This window comes from Mandrillus leucophaeus, unplaced genomic scaffold (assembly GCF_000951045.1).
Source record: "Mandrillus leucophaeus isolate KB7577 unplaced genomic scaffold, Mleu.le_1.0 Scaffold299, whole genome shotgun sequence".
In the NCBI taxonomy this organism is placed as follows: Eukaryota; Metazoa; Chordata; class Mammalia; order Primates; family Cercopithecidae; genus Mandrillus; species Mandrillus leucophaeus.
Genome location: NW_012103131.1, coordinates 3,972,341 through 3,999,097, shown reverse-complemented (window position 1 = coordinate 3,999,097; position 26,757 = coordinate 3,972,341). Strand labels below are relative to the sequence as shown.

Genomic DNA, 26,757 nt, shown 5'->3' with positions numbered 1-26,757 from the left:
TTTGCACCTAACATAGGCTGCTGGGCCCAGAATCAAAAGTTCTGCATGGCACAGCAGGCTGAGCCAAGTTGAGGAAACACAACACTGGAGGTGTCAGAGAGCTCACATTTGCTTTTGTTTCCTCTTGGGAATCAAACCAAAGCTTAATTGTGGTATCAGGTGTTCTAAAGAAACAAACTGAAAAAAAAAAAAAAAATCTCGCTTTCCAGAGTAGACCACATACAGTTGAACCAAGATGATCAAAATCTTACAAATGGTATTTGTAATGTTTTTAATCTCCTCAGGACACCATCTGTCTACCCTGGTCTCACCCTACTCTTGAGTAGCCCATGAGGATTGCTAAGCTGGACTTGAATCTAATTCTTTGTACAAGGTTTCTTTTCCCTAAGTAGAATAAGTGACTGTCAAGAGTCACATATTTGCTTGCCCAAGGGCCTGGGAGGTATCTTGGCCCATTGCAGTCTCCATGGTGATGTTATTTTCTCACTGCTTCTTCTTGCAAATTGCTCTAGGGAAAGCTGGGAGATTTCCTTGTCCTTAGAGGCCTCATACCTAGTGTAGGGATTTTTCTATGGGTGGGGTGACCTTGCACCCTGGCACTTCTCTCTAGAAGACCATGATTCTGTTGCTAAAAAGAAGCATTCAAAGTCATTGTTCTCCATAAAGTAAGTTAGGTGTTAACACTGTACTTCACACCCTTATTTAATTTGTCAAGATCAACTCTGTTTTTGGTCAGTTGTCAATACAGCCACTTAGTTGGAAATATTCCGATTTCTTTTTCTTGTTTCTCCTTTGAGTCTTGTCTTTGAAGTTAAGTGATGGTGCCATATTCTTTTTCATGTTTGAATAACCAGATGGGACAAGCTCAGCCACTGTGTTGTTTTCCATATTGTAAGTCAGTAGCCGTGTTGTGTTTCTCCAGAGAGGAAGAAATTTCTTAGGCTCCTTGGCTCTATCCCACCTTCTTAGATATTCCTAGAAAATTCTGTCTATTCTCAAGTCTGAGAAATATTTGGTTGCTCCACTGGATTGATGAGCAAAGGGACAGGCCTGGGTTGGAGGAGATGAACAGAAACAGACCCAGGACTTCACTGGGGATCGCAGGAGGCCCACTCCAACTCTGATGGTTGGCAAGGGGCCAAGTTGCCTGTCTGCTTCTGCTGAATGAGCAGGTTGCTGCCCAGGTGTTTTAGGAAGCATGGCAGTTGCTCAAACACACCTCCATGCAACAAGCGCCCCAGGAGCATTTACATATGCGAGACCCTTTGTTAATTTACACGGCCGAGTGTCTCATGGAAATTTGAGTTATTGGAACAGGCCTTTTTCAACTTTTGCAAAAGGATATACACTTTTTTTTTTAACACACACCACTTTTAAGTGTGCCATCTGTGAACATCATTAGGATTAGTGATATGTACTTAGAATGAAAAAATCCCAGTCTCAGTGATTTTTAGCTACTGTGTACTTTCTTAAAGGATACCAAGCATACATGATTATTATGTTGTGGTTCATTACCTTTCCCCTCATTAGGAAGGGGACAAGGTGGTCTTCATCTTGCAGAGGCTGAGCAGCCCTGAGACAGGGCTAAAGACAAGAGTGACACCTCCTTCTTGCAAAATGCCCTAGGGGTAGGTGGGGGATTTCCTTGTCCTTAGAGGCCTCACAGACCTAGTGTAGGGATTTTTCTATGGGTGGAATGACCTTGCACTCTGGCACTTTTCTCAGAAAACCATGACTCTGTTGCTAAAGGAAGTATTGGGGGAACCTGCCCCCAATATTTCAACGTAGGTTCTTTTATTTTCCGTTTAAGTGTTGGCCAGCTGAGAAATTATAAAGAGAGGCATTTTACAGCTGGGCCTCCAGGGGTGACATCACATATCGGTAGGACCGTGATGCCCGCCTGAGTCTCAGACCAGCAAGTTTTCATTAAGAGTTTTAAAAGGGGAGGGGGTGTAAGAACAGGGAATAGGTACAAAGATCACATGCTTCAAAGGGCAAAAAGCAGAACTACTAATAAGGGTCTAACAAAGATCACATGCTCCTGAGGGAACAGGATAAAGGGTAAAAACAGAACCACTGATAAGGGTCTGTGTTCAGTGGTGCACGTATTGTCTTGATAAACATCTTAAACAACAGAAAACAGGGTTCGAGAGCAGAGAACCGGTCTGACCACAAATTTACCAGGGCGGAGTTTTTCTCCACCCTAGTAAGCCTGAGGATACTGCAGGAGACCAGGGCATATCTCAGTCCTTATCTCAACCACATAAGACAGACATTCCCAGAGCAGCCGTTTACAGACCTCCCCCCAGGAATGCATTCCTTCCCCAGGGTATTAATATTAATATTCCTTGCTAGGAAAAGAATTTAGCGATATCTTCCCTACTTGGACGTCCATTTATAGGCTCTCTGCAAGAAGAAAAATATGGCTATTTTTGCCTGACCCTGCAGGCAGTAAGACCTTATGGTTGTCTTCCCTTGTTCCCTAAAAATCGCTGTTATTCTGTTCTTTTTCAAGGTGACCAGATTTCATATTGTTCAAAGACACATGTTTTACAATCATTTTGTACAGTTAACACAGTTATCACAGTGGTCCTGAGGTGACGTACATCCTCAGCTTACGAAGATAACAAGATTAAGAGATTAAAGACAGGCATAAGAAATTATAAAAGTATTATTTGGGAACTGATACATGTCCATGAAATCTTCACAATTTATATTCCACTGCTGCGGCTCTAGCCAGTCCCTCTGTTCAGGGTCCCTGACTTCCTGCAACAAGGAAGCATTCAAAGGTGTTGCTCTCCATAAAGTAGGTTAGATGCTAGCATTGTACTTCATGTCCCTATTTAACTATTGTCAAGACCAACCCCGTTGTTGGCCATTGTCTATACAACCACTTATGGTGTGTCAGTCTCTACTGAGTTCTGCTTAGACTCAGGATATGGATTAGAATAAGCATCAATTAACAGATTATGAACTAACCATAATGTTACTCTAGAAATGTGCAAGATTCTATACCTTCTGAACTTAACTCTCTTCCTATTTCTTCCAGATAACTTGTTCAAACCCAAAGAACGGTGCATTTCAGAGAAGGAGATGCATATGCGATCTAAGAGGTACCTGGCTATTGTATAGTGTTCAAAGAAGTTGGTGGGGCAAGTGGGGTGGTTTGAAGGCTTCAGGTGCCCTCCAATGGGACCACTGCTTGTAGGCCCATGTTTAAGGTCTGAGGTCTTTTTGGCTGCAGACCTGAAAAAACGGCTAAAATAAGTATGGTAGTTGAAGTGTGCTTTTGAATGTTAATGCTGCTCTTGGAAAAACCTTAGGAAAGTGATAGGTCTTGGATTCTGAACCAGTCCAGTAATTGGTCTCTAAGAGATTCCCAGACTCTGAGCTGGAACTCCTGCACATTCGTATTGTCGCTCTGGGCAGGAGCTATTTGTCACTGCACCTTTGAAGGTAATTTTATGAGGGCGAGAGAAGCTATTTCTCCTAAGGGTCCGGACTGTAGCAGGGACTGAAGGAAAGGATCCAACCTTGGAGGCAGATGGCACATGGGAGCCAGTAGAGCCTCAGAGGGGCCACGAGCTAGGTTTCCTGGTGCTGTCTCCAGCAGACCTGGTGGCCACGCTGCCGGCACATCCTCCTCATTCTGCTTGCCTGGTGCCTGTTCAAGACTCCCACTAATTCTCACCAATATGGTGCACACAAAGGCTGCCATTCTTTCTGAGATCTGGCCTCTTAACCAAAATATAATAGCTCGGCAGCGTTGGCCAAGTTCATGCAAGTAAAATGTCATTAGTTTATAATAAAGTACCTAGCACAGGGAGGAATTATAATAATTAAATCAAATTGATAGCACACTTAAAGAAACCATTGAAATAGGAAGAATACTTTTCTCCCCACTTCAGGCATACAATTTCTGCTTTTACCATGATCATATTGTTTCCATGGTGACTAGGTAACTTTGATCATTTATTGGAAGGCTCTTTGTAAATAAGGAAGTGAAAACGAGGAAAAGGGAGACTGTCCCATTAAATACTTGATTCGTAGCATTCTAATTGGGGTTTTTAAAGGGCCACTGGGCTTTAAGACTTGCTATTTCAGAAGTGCAAAGTTGCATATGCCTCATGCCAGAACCATTCCCTTTTCAATTTACAGAAAAATTTCAGCCAAATCCTCCCCTCCCAGTCCCCAAACCCTAAGCCACCATTATGGAGCCTTGCAAACTAAGCAATTAAAATAATAGATCTCAAAGTAGCATGAGTAGTCAGAGAGTATTGCCCTATCATTTTACTGAAGAGGAAACTGAGGCTCAAAGAGGACAACTGAGCTAGGTGACGTTGCACGTCAAGTAACTGGCTTCCCCCAGCAGGTCTCCTCTGGTGGACTTAGCAGCTGGGTTTACACTCTGCTCTGTGGATTATACTTTGGGTGGGCTCTGACTCTGGCTCACCCACAGAATCACCTGGAGCTTTCTTTTCTTTGTATTGTTTGCTATTAATTATATTGTTAAATTACATTTTTATTTTAAAAATGCAAACAATGCAGATAAAGCTAAAGTCCCCTCATGACCAGTGGTTCCCCTCCCTGTTCCCAGCCCACTTTCCCTGTCCCAGTGTCAGCTCCTCAGATACCCACAGTGATATCTCCTATGTATCGTCAGGCCTTTCTCTTTGCCTTAAAGTAGACTTTTATTTGTGCATATATAGTCAAGTGATTTTTAACTATGAATGGTATCATACTACACACTATCTCTTGGTAGCTTGTTTTTTCACTTTATGTCTGTGAACCCCTTCTGTGACGAATAGATAGATTATTTTCTTTGTTGGTTTTGACTGTCTGCAGAGTGGTCCATTGCATAGATGGACCATGATTTATTTGGAAAGTTCTCTTAAGAAAATACTGAATCAGAAGTAACAGAGGTGGGACCTAGGAGCCTTTATTTTACACTTCCCAGATAGATTAGTCAGGGATCCCCAGTGGGATAGAACTAATAGGATATATGTATATAAAAGGGAGTTTATTAGGGAGAATTGACTCACACGATCACAAGGCAAAGTCCCACAATATGCACGCTGGGGAAGAGAGAAGCCAGTAGTGGCTCAGTCCAAGTCCACAAGCATCAAAACCAGAGAAACCAAAAGTGTAGGCTTCAGTCTGTGGCTGAAGGCCCAAGAGCCCCCTGGTGCAAGCCCAAGAACCCAAAGGCTGAAGAATCTGGAGTCTGATGTCCAAGGGCAGGAGGGGCCAGAGGAGGAGCATCTAGCATGGAAAAAGAAGGAAGCCAGAAGACCCAGCAAGCAAGGTTATCCTGCCTTCTTCCTCCTGCTTTGTTCCAGCCACGCTGGCAGCTGATTAGATGGTGCCCACCCACACTGAATGTGGGTCTTCCGTTTCCAGTGCACCAACCCAAATGCCAATCTCCTCTGGCAACACCCTCACTGACACACCCAGAAACAAGACTTTATCAACCATCCAGGCATCCTTCAATCCAATCAAGTTGGCACCTAATATTAACCACTCTGCCAGGTGATTGAGATGGTTAGTATCAGAAAGATCAGTCTATATGGATCTGAGATTCCCACTGCAGAGCTTTGAGATATCTTTGCTTTCTAACTGACTCTTTAACAGTTTTCTCTCCCAGTCCTTCCCAGAATCACTCCCGAATGTGGCAATTATGTCTTCATTTTTTCATTCATTCATTCAACCCATGTTGATGCCTACAGAGTGCTAGGCACAAGCATTTCCAGGATCTCACGAGTAGCTTCATGCCATATTATGGTTGGGTGACAGGGTTGTGTAGAAAGAGTCAAACAGACCAAGGTTCGAATCCCAGCCCACCACAAGCCAGCCAAGGGACTGATACAAACCTCCTGATCTTACTGGGGCTTGGGTTTCTCATTTATATAACAGTGGGACACTATATGCCTCTTCCAACTGTAGTGAATATGACATGAAATAATTCATGTCAAGCAATTCAAGCCTAGTGTCCAATACCTAAGATGTCTTCTGCAAAGACAGTCGTCATCATTTTTCTACATGGTCCTTATTATTTTAATGGTGGAATATCTTCCCTATATCGTATCTGGCTTCCAAACACGAGAGAAAGATGTTTTAGCCGAGCGCCACATGTACAGCAATCCAAATGCTCAGGCTACAGGGACTCCACTGTGTCTGTGGATTATAATGAAATATTAATTGGCATCAGTCCATGAAGTTTCTGTTAGAAAGTAGGAAAGAAGTGTCCAGAGGAAGATCCCTTGGGCCCTTAATTCAAAGTGCAATAGGTTGAGAGGTAAAAACACACACACTTATATGTGTTTTATTACAGTATTATAATTCCTGCTACTTCTATTTATTTACTGTTCTTTTTCTAAGTCACAGGAAGGCAAACATTGAGTGGTAAGAAGGTATTTGGAAACAAGTTTACAATCAGAATACTAAAGGAGTAGGTTTAGAATCCTTCATTTTATGATTAATTTGTTAATTATCATAGAGAATGGAGGGACAAAAACAATGACTCTAAATAAGGAACTGGCCTCTCCAGCTTTGCTGCTGGTGGGACTCTGCCTGTTTCATTGACCCAGGTAGCACGGGACAAGGTGCCATCCCCTGCCATACAGCGGGTTCTGGGTATGGTCAGGGAAGCCCTTCGTCCTGGCATCCTACAGTTGTGAGCTAGTCCATAAGCAGCAATCTTCTCTTTGAAATGTAAGAGCCTGCCGTCAGGACAGGATGCAGCCCCACGGCGGGAGCGCGCTGTCAAGCTACCATTCCAAATGTGTTCTGAATCTGTTTCAGAATTTATAATAACTTGCCGGAAGTTAAAAAGAAAAAAGAAGAACAAAGGAAAAGGGTGATCTTACAAAGTAACAGACTCCGTGCCGAAGTCTTCAAAAAGGTAATGGCCTCGTCACCAGCAGGTGTGATGTGTGTGGCGCACAGATGCTGAATCTGAACTTGACATCTTTGTTTCCCTTTTCCTCTAGCAATTGCTGGACCAGCTCCTTCAAAGGAATGCGGTCTAACCGCAGGCTGCCCTGCTGACCACACTACCTGGACCTGGGAGGACTTCAAATGCTGGATAAGCCATTAAACTTAGCAATATCTTCATGATGGGAAAACACTTATTTTACCTTTGATTTTTTTTTTTCCATAAAGGAAAACATCACTTTCTGAATTACTGACCCAAGCCAAACAGAAACAATAACACTTGAGGAAATAGGTCAACAATCTGTTGTGGGGAAACCACCTCCATGTAACCCACTAGACACAGTCCCCTTCACGTTTTTGCTTCTGAGTTGTACCTTTTGCTTCTGATTTGTTCTCCCCTGCTGTTTCCTGCCCATCAGAGAGGCCTTATACAAGCAAGTTTGCTTACATCCCTGGGGAATATTTTACATCAAACTTTTGGGATCCAAATCCATCTCCTTTTAAATTTCAATACCAACACCTGCCAGTTATACAAATGCCAAAATGTGGGTCATCATATAGTATATTTTTAAACTTTCTGAACATGTACACCACCAATGCTAGAGGCTGACTTGGAAACCAGTGGGTGCAATGCCCGAGGCTGTGGAACAATCAGCCCATCTCTTTGTGACCTGAAGCAGTCAGAGTGGCCCTCAGTCACCCCGCCCCCAGCACCGTTTCTCACCAGGGAGAAAAGAATCCATTGCTATGGAAGCTCTGGTGTAACTTCAGTGTTTTCTGCAACACTCCTCCTGCCCCACCCCATAAAAAAAAAAGTTGTTTTGTTAAGAAATAGCCTAATGGTCCAGCTTTGCTGTCTGTTCTTCCAAATGTTTATAATACACATTATTTATAAATATGTGTGTTTGGGAAGCTAAGAACAAGCTAGCTTTTACAACACAAATGGAAATAAATGCAGTTATTATAAAAATTCAAGTATTTCTCTGTTATATATTCTGTTATGAAGTAGGTGGCCAGGATAGATAACATAAGGTATAAAATGCTGCCCAAGACCCAGCAGGCACTACTGACCTGCTCCACATCCTCTTCTGCCTCTGACCACCATGGAAGTCCTTGTGATTCTAGATGCTCCAGTGGCTAATGTTGCCTCCTAGACAACTGGTAAGAGAAAAGCTGGTAAAACCATCGAGAGCAAGATTTAGGATCCTTCAGACTCTAAATCTTACTAGGATTCTCCCTGGAAATGAAACAAAAGGTTTGGGGATGAAGCAGGAGCTTGGTGATACCTCTGTCCCTTCCCTGAAGTTGTCACCCTTCCTTCCTCCCTCCCGCTGCTGTACATACTGTCCCCTCTTTCTGAAATGCCTTTCTTTTACACATCTGCTGCAAACTGTTGAAAACTCCACCCTGGGGTTCTCTCCTGACATGTGTCCTCTCTGCCTTGCCCTCCAGTATGAATCAGAGACCTCACATCAGCACACACTGAATCAGACTTGTGCTCTCCTGCCCACGCAAGGGTCTGACAACACTGTCAAGCACGGAAGCTGCCTGATTTCCAATCTTGGCGGCTGCTCCCTGGTCTGTGGCCTCTGGCAAGGGTGTCAGTCTGGGTCCAACTAGGAGAGAGAAACCACACAGTCATTTGAATGGAAAAGTTTAATATGTTTAATCATTAACCTTAATAGCAGATTAGAGTAGCAAAAGGTTGGCTAGTAAGTTATAAAGATAGCCCTCAAGAATATAGTGGGTACAGCAAATACAAGGAGTCCTAGGAAGAGTGTTCCTCCTAGTCCTGGGCTGAGAGGGAACCACAGGGGCTCAGCAGGTGGTGGAGAAGTTTCTGTGGTGGTGTGCCAGTGGAACTTGGTGAAAATCTACAAATCTCTCTGGAACTTGCCAGAGATCTGCCCTCTAGGATCCACAGGGAACCATCTCCTTGGAGACACTGCTACAATACCACCTCAGGGAGGGGACTGGGGAAGCAGCTGGCCATGAGTGCTGCTGTCCACATGCCACCTGCAGGGCCTGGCACTGCAGCTGGCTGGGCAAATACACTGCCTCTGGGAAGCAGCACCCTTTTCTCCTGCAGTTTCTCTCTAGGTCTCTCTACTGACAAAGCCTAACATTGTGTCAGCTGGCAAAGGGAAAATACTGAAAGGGCCTGGATCCATTTTAACAGAGCAGACAAAAAGGGTGAATATGGAGTGAGAGAGAATATAATCAATATCTGGCACAGTGAGTTATTTAACTTTGCCTTTGTTTCCTTAACCACAAAATGCGGATAATTATAGTGCTCCCTTCATAAGGTTGCTATGGGAATTGAATAAGCCAGTGAGTGTTGGATGCTTAGAAGTATGACTAGCCTAAAGCGAACACACCATGAGTGTTTCCTATTCTAAGTAGAGGTGGAAGTTAGGACTGTCTTGGGAAACCTAAGAGCACAGGGGCTGTGAGTTGGTCCTCCTGGAATCCCTCAGCTCTGTAGTGAGTGCTACACAAGACCATTGAACTCATGGGTGCTGGTACAGCCAAAACCTGCCAATATAAATAGCGTGCTTCATAAACTTCTTCCTTTTATGTTCTTCTCACACTCAGAAACCATTTCAGCAGGTGACAAGCTTGCCTTCAGGTTAATTTCTGTTTTCTTGAACTCATTAGACCTCTTCCAGGATGTTACACTGAATTTCTATTTATACTTTAAGTGATTTTTTAGAAAACATTTAAATCCAATCTATGATATTAGTTAAGGACAGTCTTTCCCAGATAAAGATCCTGCACATGGCTAGGTATGATGGTTCATGCCTGTAATCTCAGCACTTTGGGAGGCTGAGATGGAAGGATCTCTTGAGCCCAGGAGTTCAAGACCGGCCTGGCAACACGGTGAAACCCTGTCTCTACAAAAAATGCAAAAACTCATCAAGCTAATGTTTTAATTTTCTATCATCAGTCATTGAAACTCAGGGCCCAACCACTTCTAGATGGTTCTATGACGCTTTTTAGATTTGTGTTGGCTAACATTTAAAGAGAGAATGCTTAGATGGAGCCAACCTTCAAAAATGCCCACAAAGAGCCTCATCCCCTTTGCAAATCCAATGCCCAGCCTTAAAATCTAAAGGATAAACAAACATCAGCTTGAAAGGAAATGCCTCTGAGTCATGTATTTCTGAGAACAGGTCTTAACTAAGGTGGCTAGGATGGAGAATTAAGGTAGGAATATGTGATAGCTGGTGTGAGCTGGTCTTTCCTCTGGGCAGCAGGCTCAGGACAAGGCTGGAAACTAAGATTTGGGTTTCTGTTGAACTAATTTTTTTTTTTTTTTTTGGCCTGTTGTTGTAACTGTCCTTCGATGCTGAGAAAGGAATTCAGAGAGCCAGTATTTCATTTCTGTTATGAAAGATGTTAGCAGGAATATAATGTAATCATGTTATAATTCCTATGAAAGTAAAGCCCTGAAGAATCGTAACTGCTGTCCTTTATATTTCTCTCAGGAATCGGTTACCCATTTTTTGAATTCTGTTATTAAAATCAGACTTCAGGGAATACTTTGAGGTTTTGGAAAATTCTAAATAGAATTTACCATTGTAACTTCAATCATTAAATTCTGTTCTGGAATAGATTTATTTACGTCTGAGTGTGTTTCAGTTCTGGCCTAAAACAATTCTTCAGTGATACAGCCGGCAGCAAGGGGTAAAGATTGTTAGAGGACATTCATGAGCTTAGACCAAGCAACATCTGAAATAACTTGAGGTATCCAGGTGGTGACAGCACTGGACCATCTCACTGCGGTCTCCATGACTTCATGTCGAAGGAGCAATTCCTATTTCGGCTGTTTTCTCTGCCAGCTGGTAATGAAATAATGGAAAAACAATTGCCTTGGTTTTGTTAGTGTCTATTGCCAACCAAACTTCCTGGAAGTTTGCGGGCTCCCCGAGTGAGTCAGCAAATGCTTGTCGGATGTAACAGGGCTCTTTGAAGAAACTGTTCCTGAAACAGCCAATTGTGGGAGAGCAGTTGAGACTTTGATGCCTGAGGTTCTCCCATTTCAACATTTGGTATAAAAATTGCAGGCAAGGGGCCTGGTCTCTGACCGCATCAAATGACCAACGGTCTGAGTATGAGGCACATCAGGGGCAGAATAAGCGAAGAGAAAGTGGGGTGATGTGGCTGCCCAACAGGAGGTATCTGGCAGTTGGTGTGTGAGAGCTCTGGGTTCAGGAAATAACACAAGAAAAACGATCCCCTGTGGGTCTGTGTGAGTGTGTCTGCATGAGCATTAAAAGCAAAGGAAATAATCTGTTTGGTAATGAAAATGAGCCCATTAGCAGAGGGTCTTATGTTATAGAGTTCATTGTAGTTGTGCTTTTATCAATACTTGATAATTACCCACGAATGTCTAGCTCTGATAGAAACCCTTTGGAAGTGGCTGTCACTGGCTGAAGCAGCCCGCACCGGGACTGAATGGCTTTGGAAATCTCCCCAGCCTTCTCCTGAGTGTCCCACGCTGAGGGAACGTTTCCCCACTTAGGCAGGAGAGCAGGCTGCCTGGGAGACCCTTGAAATTCCATCAGATCCGCCCTTTCTGCCCACAGTCGCTGCTTGTTTGGGAGTCGGGGACTCCTTTACTCACACAGATGTTTCAGCCACATGGAATGGAGCCACGACTTTGGCATGTCACTTCCAAAATTCAGGGATTTTTTTCAAGTCAGGTCAATTGCCTCAGGCACAGTTTTGATCCTGAGACCGCAAGAAACAGTCTGAGGTAATGGCCTGGAGTGTGTGTTGGGCAGCGGGGTTGAAATCCTTCCATTTTTTATCCTTCTCTGAGAAGGTTTCCGCATACACATTCTGGATGCTGCCGTGACCTGCCAGGGTGCAGCCAGAAACAGGATGTCAACCTGTGGCTCTTCTCTCACATCTTTGCACATCAGGAACTTGAAGAGCAGGGAGGGGAGGAAGAGACTGGACTTGCCTCTAGAATCTTAAAAAATGCCGGGTTATTCTTATCAAAGCTTAAAAGGAAAGAGAAAGCAGCTTATGATCTGAATTGCTGCTGAGAAAAAAAAAATGAATTTCTTTAAATCATTTTTATTAAATAGCACCAAGAGTGAATGGCATAGGAAAAAGTGTCCTTTTGATGACTTTCAGAGCATTCTTCCTCTGTTTAAACATCTCTACTTTCCTGACATGCCTGAAACGGTACAACAGCTGTAACTGACATCAGGGAAAAGATATTACAACCGTCACCCGTGTTAACTCCATACGCCAGGTAATATCCTTTCATCAAAGCCAACGGGGCTGCCTGCTTTACCTGCCCAGTGATGTCAGTGAGAGGGAAATTATAAATCTTTTCACAGCTGCCAATTGATAAAGAAATAAAGCACACTTTTGTGTTATATCCACTATGGTTCCTCTTGGCTGATGTTATCACATGGGTACCAAAGAAATTAGTGATGACAGCACACTTAACGGGTACACGTTGCCAAATATGTGCTTAACATTAAAAGCTACTGAGTGCATAGACAGAAGTTTTGTGTTTGTTTTTGTTTAAAAATATACCCGAAGGCGAGTAAGGCCAGATTTAATTATTATATGCTGACATAATTAAAATGCCCGGTCTTGCTCTCTCAGCTGAAATATTTATTAAATCAAAATGACAGAATAATTCAAAATATTTTCTGTTATTGGTTTTTGTTTTTTGTTTTTTTTTTTTTCCAGTAGCATGTGACATTGTATTAACAAGGCTGAGCCTGGCTCTTTACAATGGAAAACAAATGTTTGTTCATGGATTAAACTGAGGTGTATGGACACCAATATTTCTCAATAGCGGTTTTGATTCAGGTGGATGATGCATATGTTTCCACTGAAGCATTTCTTCCTGATTAGGGTGTTTCAACCCTAAATCTCAATTAGCAGTTGATTAATATTCCCCCTCCTCCCACCCCCTCAACACAGGAGGTGTTTTCTGATTGGTTGGTGAACAACCTCTAAACAGGGACAAGAGCCTGAGCGGAAAACTCCTGAACCCGGAGAGTGCGTTCTGAACATTTCTCAAAAGAATAGCTTACATTTGTTTCTTCTGAGTGCTAACCAAGCGACATTCACTTGTCATCTACTTTCTGTGTTCCCGCTGGGCACAGCAGCTTTAACTCATGCAAATCAATTGTTGCCTCTGTATATCCCGTTCCCGCCCTGGCCCTTTTAGGAGCTTCCACCCTACTGCTAAGTGGGGACAGCAAGTTAGTATCTTGTCTCTTCTGTTCCTTTTGGAAGTGCTGTCACTGGCTAAAGCAGCCCGCATGTGGGACTGAATCACTTTGGAAACCCTCCCAGCCTTCTCTTGAAACAAAGAGTTCCATTTCATGTACAGGTCCCATCAGTTTGAAATGAAGCCCTGCCTAGGCTCACACTTGGCCTTTCCGAGTTCTGCCACCACCAGCTCCTTCCCAAGCTTGCGGCTAGCTTCATGATGGGGCTTCCTGGGGAGGGGATGAGCAGGACAGTCTCAGCTCTGTGTCCAGGGTCCTTGGGTAGCAATGGAACTGCTATGGACTGAATGTTTGTGTTTATATGTTGAAGCTCTAATCCCCAATGTAACTGTCTATATTTGGAGATGGAGCCTCTAATAAAGTAATTAAGTTAAATGAAGTCATAGGGTGGGGCCCTGATCTGATGGAATTAGTGTCCTTATAAGAAAAGACTCCAGAGCCTTCTCTGTCTCTGCCTCTGCCTCTGCCTCTGCCTCTGTCTCTCTCTGAGAGCACACAAGGAAGAGGCCCTGTGAGCACACAGTGAGATGATAGCAGCCTACAAGTCAAGAGAAGAGACCTCAGAATGAAACCTACTCTTCCAGAACCTTGATCCTAGACATCTCAACCTCCAGAACTGTGAGAAATCCATTTCTGTTGTTTGAGCCACCCAGTTCGGGGTATTTTGTTATGGTACCCCAAGTTGACTAACAGGGGACCCTTGCTGTCCTCAGTGGTGACAGGGTCCCTTGCCCATTCTACTGGCATCTGCTGCTCAAGTCTATAGCAGGGAAACTGTCAACTTGCTGACTGTGCTCCACCTTTGCACTCACAGGGACTATCTGTCCCCCTGAGGCTGGCCGTGGCTCCCATAGACCCAAGGCTCTGTGGTCTACTTTGCAGCCCTGGGCTGCAGGAGGGCTCTATTGATGCTGGCACAATTCTGGGCAAGTTAGGCAACCAGTACCATCAGCTACCTTCCCCATTTGCCCCTGTGGTTTACAGGAGCTTCCTGACACCTTCCTGCATGCACCATGGAAGGGCATGGAAACCTGCTGAAGAACCAAGCTGGTGGAGGTGGATTTCTCCCCAGGTTATATCCTGAATTCTCTCTGCCCTGGGCAATATATTGGGCCTCTGGGACCCAGGCCCATAGGCATAGCTCTTGAAATGCTCATGGAACTCCAGAAAATTACTCCCCACTCCCCTACAAGGCCTGGTTTTTCAAGACAACTGTGTCATGAAAGATGTTAAGAGACTAGGTTTTAGGGCTTGATGGCCCCTTTTTTATTTTGTGAGATTTCTCCATTACTTTCTTTTCTAAGGGAAAAAGTCTCTGGCTAATGAACAGATGTTCCCTATGCATTTAAAACTCATGCCCAATCCACACTTACTATTCTCAGGAGGGCCCTGGGAGCTAGGCAGCAGGCAGGCTCTGGACTGACTTCCTTTTTTTTATAGGGGCCAGAGGTGCGTGGGGGTTAGTAATCATTTTAAAAGTCAGATGCAATAAGAATATGATGATATCAGAATCACTATTTAAAGTCCCTTAAGTGTCATCTTGATGACAGACTAACATATCTCTTTACAGGTCAGCTCACCCAGACAGCTTCCTTCAGCTCTGAAACAGATCGATTGAGCACCAGATGAAGTTGGCATGGATGGGAGATGTGATGTACAAGAGGTATTTCCTTTAAAATATTAGACTGTTATTCAGCATGAGGAGAAGGCCACGCTTTGAGAAGCAAGGGAACCACACATAGATTTACATCTCCCATCTGGTTCTGCCTCCAGGGCAGAGGCTGTATTGGAATGATGAGCAGTCATTCAACTGCTGGTGAAATTGTCCTCTCTCTTCCTCCCCGAGCTCATCTCTGAATTAAGAGAAGCATGCACATGTGAAGCACTGCCCTTGAATAGTCCCCATTGTACGTGAGGAGATGGAGTAAGCCAGAGAACACGTGTAACTCACTCAGAGTATTTCATGTTGGTGGGTTGGGACTGAGCTTTGAACCACGTCTGTTTCCCTCCTGAACTCTGAGCTCTTATACTGACATCATGCTGCAGATGGTGTACATGTGTCTAAGAATGAAAGATACAGATTTTTCAGGTTTCACTAAAATGTTAAGTAATTTTACTGGCCCCAGAGAGCCTTAAATTTTAGAATAGGATCCCTCAAAGCTTTAGGAAAATAAAATTAGAAAATATTTGCCTTGGAAAATTGCATCCTTAACAAAATAAGGAAAAATTACATAGGGTTATCATGGTGTAGGTTTATTGTGATGTGGGAATCATGGAGGATGTGATGTTTCCACCAGACTGAAAGCACCCTGGGGGCAGGGGCTATACCATGCTTCTCTTCCCTAGAAACTGGTATCTCCAGTGTCAGGACATTCTCCTCACTCCAGTGTCACCAGCCATCAGGGCTTAGTTTTTCCCTTACATCGCCAGCTGTTTCTCCCATTCTTCCCTCTGTGTCTCACTCCATCTAGAAAAGCAAACATTGCTTGTGTTCTCTCCCCAAAGTCAAAAGTAATGGGACAGGCAGACCGTCCTGAAATTCCAAGCAGAAATTACTGCTACATTTGAATCAGATTCTAAGAGGTGAGAAAGGCTTCTTTATTTTCCCAACTTGTATTTTAAGTTCGAGGGTACATGCGCAGGGTGTGGAGGTTTGTTACATAGGTAAATGTGTGCCATGGTGGTTTGCTGCACAGATCATCCCATCATCTAGGTATTTTTGTCCAGCATCCATTAGCTATTCTTCCTGATGCTCTTCCTTCTCCCACCCTCAGGATGTGTTGTTCCCCCCATGTGTCCATGTGTTCTCATCATTCAGCTCCCACTTATAAGTGAGAATATGCGGTATTTGGTTTTCTGTCTCTGTGTTAGTTTGCTGAGGATAATGGCTTCCAGCTCCATCCACATCCCTGCAAAGGACACGATCTCATTCCTTTTTATGGCTGCATAGTATTCCATGGTGTATATGTACCAAATTTTCTTTATCCAGTCTATCAGTGATGGGCAGTTGGGTTGATTCCATGTCTTTGCTACTGTGAATAGTGCTATAGTGAACATATGTGTGCACGTATCTTTATAATAGAATGATTTCTATTCCTTTGCGTATATGCTCAGTAATAGGATTGCTGGGTCAAATGACATTTCTGCCTCCAGGTCTTTGAGGAATCACCACACCGTCTTCCACAATGGTTGAACTAATTTACACTCCCACCAACAGCGTAAAAGCGTTCCTTCTTCTCCACAATCTCGCCGGCATCTGTGGTTTATTGACTTTTTAGTAATAGCCATTCTGACTGGTGTGAGATGGTATCTCATTGTGGTTTTGATGTGCATTTCTCTAATGATCAGTGATGTTGAGCATTTTTTCATGTTTGTTGACTGCATGTATGTCTTCTTTTGAGAAGTGTCTGTTCACATCTTTTGCCCACTTTTTAATGGGGTTGTTTTTTTCTTGTAAAATTGTTTAAGTACCTTATAGATCCTGGATATTAGACCTTTTTCAGATGGATAGGTGGCAAAAATCAGAAAGACTTCTTATATACACTTGTGGATCAGTGCTGGTCACATGCCCCAGGCCATGATTCTTCATCAGTGCTAAGGCGTTCTTCTAGTGGACATCTCAGCATTGACGTGTTCAGAGTTGTGAGGGACTTGGATGGTGATTAAGCAAAAGAGGATGTCCTGGCAGCAACAACCTGGGCCAGAAAGTGGAAACAGCCTCCTGAATTCTGAACTTCCCAGGTTACATTAATGGAGGTGCTTTACTCTTGATACGAAAAAAAAAAAAAAAAAAAAAAAAAACTAGCCGGGCGAGGGTTAATACGCCTGTGAACCAAGATCACATCACTGCACTCCAGCCTGGGCAACAAGAGCGAAACTCTGTTACGAAAAAAAAAAAAAAAAAAAAGAAAAGGAACTGGACCAGGCAAGGTTTCAGCAAATACATGTCACAACTGCACTATGATACAAAGAAACAAGTTTATTCCAACTTTATAACTTTCTCATCCTTCTATAGAATACATGCATTTCCCTAAACATATATATTATTAATAGCCCATAAAATATTAACTCCATCTAAAAATGCATTATTAACAACATAATGAGTGCAATACACACATCGGTTTTCTCTAGACACTTTATTTAGAAACCCCAAGCTCTTTTGTTTTGGATGTCGGTGAAAAGAGACAATTCTAGAAATGTTTATCTAGAAATTCTAGAAATATTTATTTGTAATGATCAAGAAAGTTCATGATCTTGTAGTCAAGGAGTCAACACAGAATCAATAGTTTGGTTCAAAAAGTAAGATTTCAAATCAAAGATTGTTCCCCAAAGTTGAGAAAACACAGAGGTACTGTGAAGCGGCACATCGTTATAGATGCACTATGTGGTATTTTGTTTGGTTTTGTTTGTGGGCGCTTTTTCTAAAATGGGATTTAAAGTCCAGAGACCATAATTAGGCCCACCGCAAATGATATTATTGTTGTCTTTAATGTATGGCCTTCAAGACATCATAAGAAGGTTCACAGTGACAGTTTACTCATGGCTGTGAGCTTGTGGACATGAGTTTCTGCTTTAAAACAGTGCTCTGACTTTGCTCTTTGAAGACAAGCCCTGAAAAATCAGCTCTATGTATTTTCATAGATCATCAATATTAGAAGGTGCACATGGTAATTCAAGTCTCTGAAGAGGAAGAAGGAAGATGTTGACTTCAGTCTTCATTTAGTCCTGTTATGGGACTTCCAGACACTGGAAAAAGCTCATCCCTGCAGTCGGTCGGAGGATATTGTCCTGGAAGGGGCAGCTTTCACATATGGTTTGAATTCAATTAGCCAGCTCCTCTGAGAGCCACTAGAGTACCATTTAGGACATTGCTTCTTGAATTCTCATTTGCAGTCTTGCAAATAATTTTCAAAGGTCATTAGACCATAAGGAGTTTTCATTACCCTTCATTCATGTCAACAGCAAACACTTACTGATTGAGCGTCCACTTGGTGCCCTCTGCTAGGTGCTTCCAGGTACATCAAAAAAGGGATGCAGTACAAAACTAAAATGACTAGAAGCAGCAGCATATGGAAGGTAAAATCTTTCCAATAAGAGCAATTGAAGAAACGTTTCTACAAATGTTAAGCTGTAAGTCAAATGTTTTTAAAAAGAAAGAAAAGATTTGATTAGACAAAAATGAGAAACTGCTTGCTATGGTCTGAATGTGTCCCCCCAGATTCATATGTTGAACCTTAATTGCCAATGTGAGCGTATTAGGAGGTAGGGCCTTTAGGAGGTGGTTAAGTCTCTGCCTTCATGAATGGGATTGGTGCCTTTATAAAAAAGGTGCAAGGAAGCTGCTCATCCATTCCACCACATGAAGATGCATCCAAAGGTGCCATCTGTGAAGCAGAGAATGCCCTTCAAACTAGACATCAAACCTAAATTGGCCTTGATCTTGGGCTTTTTACCCTCCAGAACTGTGAGCAATAAATTTCTGTTTTTTATAAATTATCCCGTCTAAGGTGTGTTGTTACAGCAGCCCAAACATACTGAGGCACCCTTGAATGTCAAAACACACTGTAAACAAAATTTAAAAGGCAAATGGCAAAATGGGGTAAATATTTAAAACCATAAAGGGTAAGATCCTTTATGAAAGCATCATGTAGCTCAATAAAGGGAAAACAGTCCAACAGAAACATGGTTCTAGAACATAAGCCCTTCACAGAAGAAATGCAAATCACTGACGAACATACAAAATGCCAAGAATAGCTAACATTCAAAGAAATACAATAAAAATAATGAAACATTTAAGCCTGTCAAATTTTCCTCTTCTTTTTCGTTCTTTTTTTTTTTTTTTTTTTTTTTTTTAAGATTCAACGCCATTAGTGAAAGCACAGGAAACACTGTGGAGTTGGAGGTGTGGGTCATTGTCTGCCTGTTCATGCCCTGTTCTAGGTATTCTGTCCTCTTCCCAGGCTACCCTACCCACCCATTACTTCTCTGACCTACACTCACCATGGAGAGCAGCTCATCAGCAAGGGCCCGGAGTGTGGGGCCATACACTCTAGCAAAGCAAAGGCTCCCAGGAGCCGAGTGAAAGAACTCAGAGCCTTGCAGAGAAGCTACTCTCCCACTAACCGGAAGCTGGAGCAGATGAGATGGCAGCAGAGACAACACACACAGACATAGCACCTGGCTCTGTAGGTGGGCAAGCCTAGGCTGTGTTTCATCCAGTTGAAGGCACTGAGATCCCCCAACAAGCCTACAACGGACCCTGCATCTCACCTGAGCTGCTGTGAGCTGGGCTCTGTTTTTAGCCACTGACAGAGCCGTGCTCCTGCATTGCTAGGGGTACAGCGCATTGGTGGAACTTTTCCAGGGCACGTGGCAATTTGTATTAGGAGCTTTCAGTTGGGAGTTGTTTTTCAACCCAGCAATTCCCAGTAAGGGAATTTATCAAAGATATGACTAAAGATTCATGTCCAGGGACAGTTACTGAAATGTTATTTTTTATTAGTGAAAAATTGGAAACAATTTAAAAGCCCCACAGGAAGGAAATTGTTTCTGTCCGTAAGATGGTATACAAAGGTCATGGTAACATATCCATGGTGTGGCCTTGCAAAGTCTGCTGCTGAAAAAGTGAAATAATATGAACCCTCAATTGGCAAAAAATGATGCTTTTATGCATAAAAAACACTGAGAGTGTATCATCTAAAATCTATTAATCTTTTATTTTGAAATAATATCACTTGTATAGGTAAGTTGCAAAAACAGTACAAGGAGTGCTCATGTGTCTTCACCTCAGCTCAACAATTGCTGACACTTCACAACATTTGATTTATTGTTCTCTCTCCATACATACATATTCACTCACATATAATTCTTATTACATGACTATCACAATTTTATACAATATATACATATACAATATGTATGTGAATTATATAACTTACATAGTTTTATATAATTTTGTATATATTATATATGTGTGAACATGTATGTTATTCAAAATGTAACTATGCATGTTATTTAAAATCATATACATTATTTTTCTGAACCATTTGATGGTAAGTTGCAGAAATCATATGCTTTCACCCCTCAATAGTGACCTTCAAATGTTATTTATATTTTTTGCCTCTTTTGTTATTCTGTATTTCCCAAGTTTTCTATCTTTGTAATTAGATAAAAATAACAACATACGTTATCTCAAGAAGTAAATCACAACTGTTTACTTCTGAAATTCTTTAAGTAATTTAAAAATTACATCTAGACAATAAGTTGATATATTCGTTTGAAATAAACTTAGAAATACATACGTTAAGCTTTAAAGATGTACATTTCTTTTGAACAAATAATCCTTCTGGGACTCCATTCTAAGAAATTATTCTAAAATTGCAAAATGGCAAGATGAACAAAATGTGTTTATAGTATTCATTTAAGAGAAAAAAATGTCTAACAACAGAGAAATGGTTATGAAAACTAGCACATCCTTCTAAAGAAAAAGTGTTCATCCATTAAAATGGCACCTGTGGCCAGGTGCAGTGGCTCGTGCCTGTAATCCCAGCACTTCGGGAGGCCAAGGCAGGCGGATCGCTTGAGCCCAGGAGTTCAAGACCAGCCTGGCCAACATGGCAAAAACCCGTGTCTACTAAAAATACAAAAATTAACCGAGCATGGTGGCAGACACCTGTAATCCCAGCTACTTGAGAGGCTGAGGCATGAGAATCACTTGAACCCAGGAGGCAGAGATTGCAGTGAGCGGAGATGGTGCCACTGCACTCCAGTCTGGGTGACAGAGTGAGTGAGACTCTGTCTCAAAACAAACAAACAACAACAACAACAACAAAACCAAACAGACAAACAGCACTTGTGAAGAACTCATTGCCACCAGGAAATACACACCTACACTATGGACACAGGCAGCCCTCACTGAGGGTTTGGGTGGGAGGGTGCGTGCACCACAGCGATCCTAAAAGCCTCAAGTAGATCCCTTGAGAAAGCCTCCCTGATCGTGAAGCCATCTGCTCTGTGGCCAGACTCATCTTTCCTGTCATGAACATCTGAGTCCACAGAGAGCTCTGGGGTCCCAAGCATCACCTGCTAGGGCCCCCCTCTAACAGGGGCAGTGAGCACAGAGGGACTCCTCAGGGGCCAAGCAAAGATCTTGCTTCTCCCCATTCCATGTCCAAGGCAGACCTCATGACCAATGGCAGTCTTCCTGACTACAATGCCCAGGTAAAGCCTCAGAATCATTCTGGACACAGCATTCCTGGAGGGAAGGAACCCGTGAGATAAATGTATGTGCTGCCTGGGCCAAGCCTGCAGGTGGAAGTGGAAGCTGGGGAAGTGGGGGCTCAGTAGAGGGCCTGCTGGCAGTGACTGAGAGCCATTAGCACCCTGATCATGGAGCCTCACCTCCAAAAAGGCCAATTTTCAGGAACAATGGTTACCGACCTGGAAAAAGCATTTATTTTTAAAATGTGCCATTGGTCATGGTTTCATTTTCATTTCACTGGAGACTTATGTAGCCTCATTGACTGCCCCAGGTTTCTTCTCAAGGCTGCTTTCATGACCTGAAAGATGTAGCACCCTTTGGGCGTGGGGCAGTAACTGTCTCCCAGAGTCCTGAGGAAAGGCAGGCCTCACCTCTGTGGAGTGCAAGTTCAGATATTTGTTAACATGTCCTGACACAGCCGTGACTTTGAAAGGTAGGGTGCTGTTTTTTACCAAGATCAGGACAGATGCTGGGATATAGACTGAGGTCCAGGACAGATGCTGGGACGCAGGCTCTAACTCCTGATCAGGCCAAAGGGACCAAGTTGATTGCTCCCACAGAGCAGAAGCGGACTTGGTGACATGGCTCTGGTGGAGGCTCATCCAGGACATGATGGAATTGGGCAAATCTAATATGATGCATCCTATCTTACCAAAAAAAAAAAAAAAAAAAAAAAAAAAAATTATCCAGATGTGGTAGATAATTATCCAGTAGTCCCAGCCACTCAGAGGATGACTCAAAAAAAAAAAAAAAAAAAAAAATCATTTCTAAGGTGAATGCAACCATAATTGCTGCTTGAAGATAAAATTATTTAAAATAGCAATATTCTCTATGCTGAATGCACAATTGCAGCATTACAATCCTCAAGGGTGTCTCTGTGAGTTCAGATAGGAAAGATTTAGAAACCACAAGCCTCTCCAGGATTTGCAGGACGGCCCTTTATGTCAGGCTGCTACATCCAAGGGGTGAGCTGGCAGAAAGCGAAAAGAGACACGATCCCCAGGAATAAACCTCCAAGTGCAAGTTTTAACTTAAAATCCTATTTCATTTATACCAAATGAGATCTGCAAGGAAGTGACATTTTAAAGGTTCCAGTCATGCAGGAATAACAAAGACAACCATTATGTTGGAAAGAGCAGCTGCTCTTTGATGTTTTAAAGGGCAGAGACAGAGTGCCCAGGTGGAATTAGAGTTGGATTAAGAGGCGAGTTTAGGGAAGAGGCTGAAAGAAAGGGCTGTACAGTTTCAGACACAGATCTGCAGACAGCTTGGCCTGTAGAAATAGACAACCCACTCAGGCCCCAGAGAAAGGCAGGGCCACAGTCCGCTTCCCTGCTTAGGAAGATGCAACTGGGGTTGGGGGAGAGAAGGAGATGGATGAAGAGGGATTTGTTCAACCTGACTGATCCCCTCTAGTGTGCAGACAAGAGTAGAAATTACTGAATTGTTCCAGGAGATAATGTCTTTGAAATATTGTGAACAAAGAGAGACCCTGTTGATCTATCTTCTACTGGGGAAAGAGCAAAAAAAAAGTGACTCAGGTTAACTTTCTTGGCAAAGCTGGGACCTCGAAGAGAGCACTTGCAGAAGATCATTTGCCTGTCTTATCTGTGTCCCAGCAGACATAAATGAGCACCCCACCCAACCCCATCCGCTGCCCATTTAAGCAACTCCTTGGAGTTCAAGTTTTTAAAAGAAAATTCAGCTCAGAAAACACCCTGTGGGTCATGGTTTCAGAATGTGTAAGGTTGGCACATTGCACCTGACAGTATCTGTCCGTATGCCACGACTTCCTTATAAGTTGGTAACAATTGAAAGTTCTTATTCTGTGTCAGTAAGTTCCAGTTCTACAGGAAAAGATTAGAAGGATTTCCATTTTTCCAAAAGGCTCCCAGGTAATGACTATTTTGATGTTATTGTCATTGGAATGTGATGTTTCTTGTGTTGAAGCCTTGTTCTAGGAAAATCTGCTTTGTGCATTTCTTTTCTGGAGTAGAGATTGCAGCTCTCTTTCAGAGGGAAGTTGTAAGTCATTTGTCAGAAAGGAATCCCCTGAAGGAAACAGTGACCAAACCCAGATAAGAGGATGGTCTTTAGGAGGGGGCTTACCAATCACGTTGGTGTGGAGGTAGTGAAGGTCGTCTGTGGTCCGACCCAGCTCCAGGCTTCTCCTCCTCCTCCTGGGCTCCTGCTCTTACCTAGGGGTGTGAACTGCTGCTGCGGGGACTGTGCTCTGGGCTTGTTCCTCTGTGTCTTGGTCCATACTATTCCTTCTACTGGGAAAGCCCTTCTAAGTGTCTTCGCCTGCTGAACAAGACCTCCTCTCCTCCAGGAAGGGATTCCTGACCCCATCACCAAGTTTCCACACCCATGTGACTTCTACAGAAACATTTCCAAGATCCGATTAAAAATACAATTTTAGAGACAGAAAAGGCAATATCTTGACATGGGAAACTGCCAATATCTGTACAGTACAAATTCAAAAAATCAGCTATCAAAAGTATATACAGTGTGATTTCAACTGGGCTAAGATAGCTAAATAGATAAAAATATATCTGAACTAAAATGTGATTATCCAGGGATAATAGAAGTATGGATGGCTTTTGCTTTGTTCTTTGTGCTTTTACATAGTTTCTAACAATTTTGTAATGAAGGCCAGGTGCAGTGGCTCATGCCTGTAATCCCAGCACTTGGGGATGCTGAGGAGGGCAGATTGCTTGAGCTCATAAGTTCAAGACCAGCCCGTGGAACATGGCAAATCCATGTCTCTACAAAAAGTACAAAAATTAGCCAGCTGTGGTGGTGTGCACCTATAGCCCCAGCTACTCAGGAGGTTGAGGTGGGAGGACAGCTGGAGCCCGGGAGGTGGAGGTTGCAGTGAGCTGAGATTGCACCACTGCATTCCAGTCTAGGCGACAAAGCCCCAGATCTTGTCCCCCATCCCCACCAAAAATTTATAATGAACATTGCATTCTATTTTTATTGTTGCTATCACAAACAAAACAACAGGCATTTGTAATTTTATACTTCCGCAGGTCAGAAGCCTGATGCGGGTGTCACTGGAAAAAATGCAGGTGTCAGCAGGGCAGGGCTACGCTCCTTTTTGAGGGCTCTGGGAATGCACCTGCTCTTGAGCTCATGCGAGTGGTTGGCAGAATTCAGTTCTTGCGTCGTACATTCCCTTGAGGTTGCTGTTTCCTTGCTGGCTGTCAGTGGAGGGCCATTCACAGCTTCTAGATGACACTCAGATACCTGGTCTTATGCCCCCTTTCTCCCTTGCCAAAGCCAGCAACAGTGAGTCAAGTCCCCCTGAAACCTCAAATCTCTCCTGCCTCATTGTCCCTCGAATCTCTCTGATGGAATTTTTTGCCATCCTATTCTACTGGGTCATTGAGCCTGCTGGATAATCCCAGGCAATCCTTCTATTTTAAGGTCAGTTGATATTAGCAACCCTAATTCTCTTTTGCCTTGTAACTGACATATTCACAGGCACACCATAAGATCTTAAGGTCAAAACCCTACCTACCACAAACATTCATTTTAAAATAATAATTTAAAAAGTCATTGAAAAAGAAGCCAATTTAAATAAAGGGAGGGGAGTGTCCACCATATTTTGGCCTTTAACAAAATAAACAGTAGTCCTCTACAAATGGCTCACCATTTCTGTGAATGTCTTAATTTTCTAAGAACTGTCTGGCTTCTTGGAACTCTCAAACACAATTCCAAATCCCTTGACAAAATTTTCTTCTATTTTTATTCTTTACAAATGAACTTCATTTTTCTGATTTCAAACGGCATGTTTGTTTGCCTGCACGGCCACGATTTCCCCATCCCTGTGCACACAGGCCTTTCGCACAGTGGCTTTGGGGTGTTTCCATTAAGAGGCAGAGTCTCCCCTCCACCCTCTCAAGCCTGGCATGGCACACAGATCATTTTGGCCAATGGACAGGAGCCTACATGATGCAGGCAGAGGTGTGAAAAGAGCATTCACCTTAGGACTTGCCCCTTCCTCCTCCTCTTTGGACCCCCAAGAACACCATAAAAGAGGCTTGGGCTGGCCCCTGGGAGAATGAGAGCTGACATATCATAGAGATACCAGTCCCAGCTCAGGTCCTTGGACCAACCAACCTGCCAAAGCTAGAAACGTGAGTGCTGCCACAACACGAGGGCATCTTGAGTTGGCCTTCAGCTGACCTCAAGACCCACCACCTGGCCTAGACCCAAGGATCAGACCCAAGGATCCTTAGAATTGTGAGAAATAGCAAATGTTTTTTGTTTTAAGCCATTAAATTTTAGAGTAATCTGTTATACAGCCAAGGCTAGCAAACATATTTTAAGAAACACTAAAAAAAATTTTAATAAGAAAACAAAAGTCAGCCACAATTCCATCAACCCAAAATAACCAGTGTGAATATTTTGGTGTATTTTCTATGAATTTTTGTATTTAGTTACATAACTAGAGAGAACGAGAGACACAATGATCAATAGAAGATGATGGAAACAGAATTTCTATGACATTTTGTTGAATTCTTGCCTTTCCCCCCTCTAATAAGTTTGATTGTGTGTCATTAATTATTTCTAGAAGTATGGCTTTCATTGACTTGGTAACATCTTTCAAACACTATGATTTCCCTAATGGTCACTTTATTAAATAATGTCACCTGTATTAGCTCCTTTATGAACGTCTGTACGTATGAATTGAAGCCCTAAAAATATTCAGTCTAATTGACTTTAAATGAAACAAATTAATAAATCTTTACTGGCCATCTTATGTTGTTCAAATTTTTTTGAACAACTGACTAGAGCTTGGGTTTGGTTGGTCCAATTTGGCCCTGGACGCAGGAATGAGTTCTTGCTACCGTGGGCTTTCTGTGAAATGCATGCTTTCCTTGGTTCCAGGACCCGCCAGAGTGAACAGGAACAGCAGCTGATCACCACCTCTGCTGCATGGAGCCCCATCTTGGGCAGTGGTTCTTTCTCTGTGTACCTGTATCCACTTAGCCCCCAGTCTTGCTCACCATGGGCCCCAGACCTAGGTGGGCAGACAGGTGGCGCCGTCTCTTGCAGGGACCTCATCCTAGGCTGATGTCTAATTGGAAAGCCTGGGCTATCTGGAGAGAACAGGCCATTTCAACTGTAGCAGGCTACCTCATGTTTAGGTTTGTTCACATCTGAGTCCCAGGAGGAGCAGGGACTGCGAGTGTGACCTGTCACGCCACCGCTCATGTCAATTCCAAACAGCATGGTTCAAAAGCCACACACAAATCCACAGGGAGTCCAGCCCATTCTTTCAAGGCT

General features: G+C 43.0%; 1 protein-coding gene and 1 long non-coding RNA gene across 4 annotated transcripts in view; both read left to right on the top strand.

The window, feature by feature from the left end:
• The window catches only part of LOC105544154 (chromosome unknown open reading frame, human C10orf90), a 247,403-nt gene extending 239,495 nt beyond the window's left edge, over positions 1-7,908 (top strand). For all 3 annotated transcript variants that reach the window (XM_011986442.1, XM_011986444.1, XM_011986443.1), the window contains 3 exons: positions 3,050-3,113; positions 6,802-6,901; positions 6,990-7,908. In XM_011986442.1, coding sequence (XP_011841832.1) covers positions 3,050-3,113; positions 6,802-6,901; positions 6,990-7,028 — 203 coding nt within the window. In that variant the 3' untranslated portion in view covers positions 7,029-7,908. The remainder of the gene's footprint in view (positions 1-3,049; positions 3,114-6,801; positions 6,902-6,989) is intronic.
• Positions 7,909-11,018: 3,110 nt separating this feature from the next.
• On the top strand, positions 11,019-18,695 carry LOC105544153. The gene is made up of 4 exons (XR_001006725.1): positions 11,019-11,111; positions 14,770-14,862; positions 15,671-15,782; positions 17,841-18,695. It is a non-coding gene; the product is annotated as an uncharacterized LOC105544153 (long non-coding RNA).
• Positions 18,696-26,757: the final 8,062 nt, after the last annotated feature.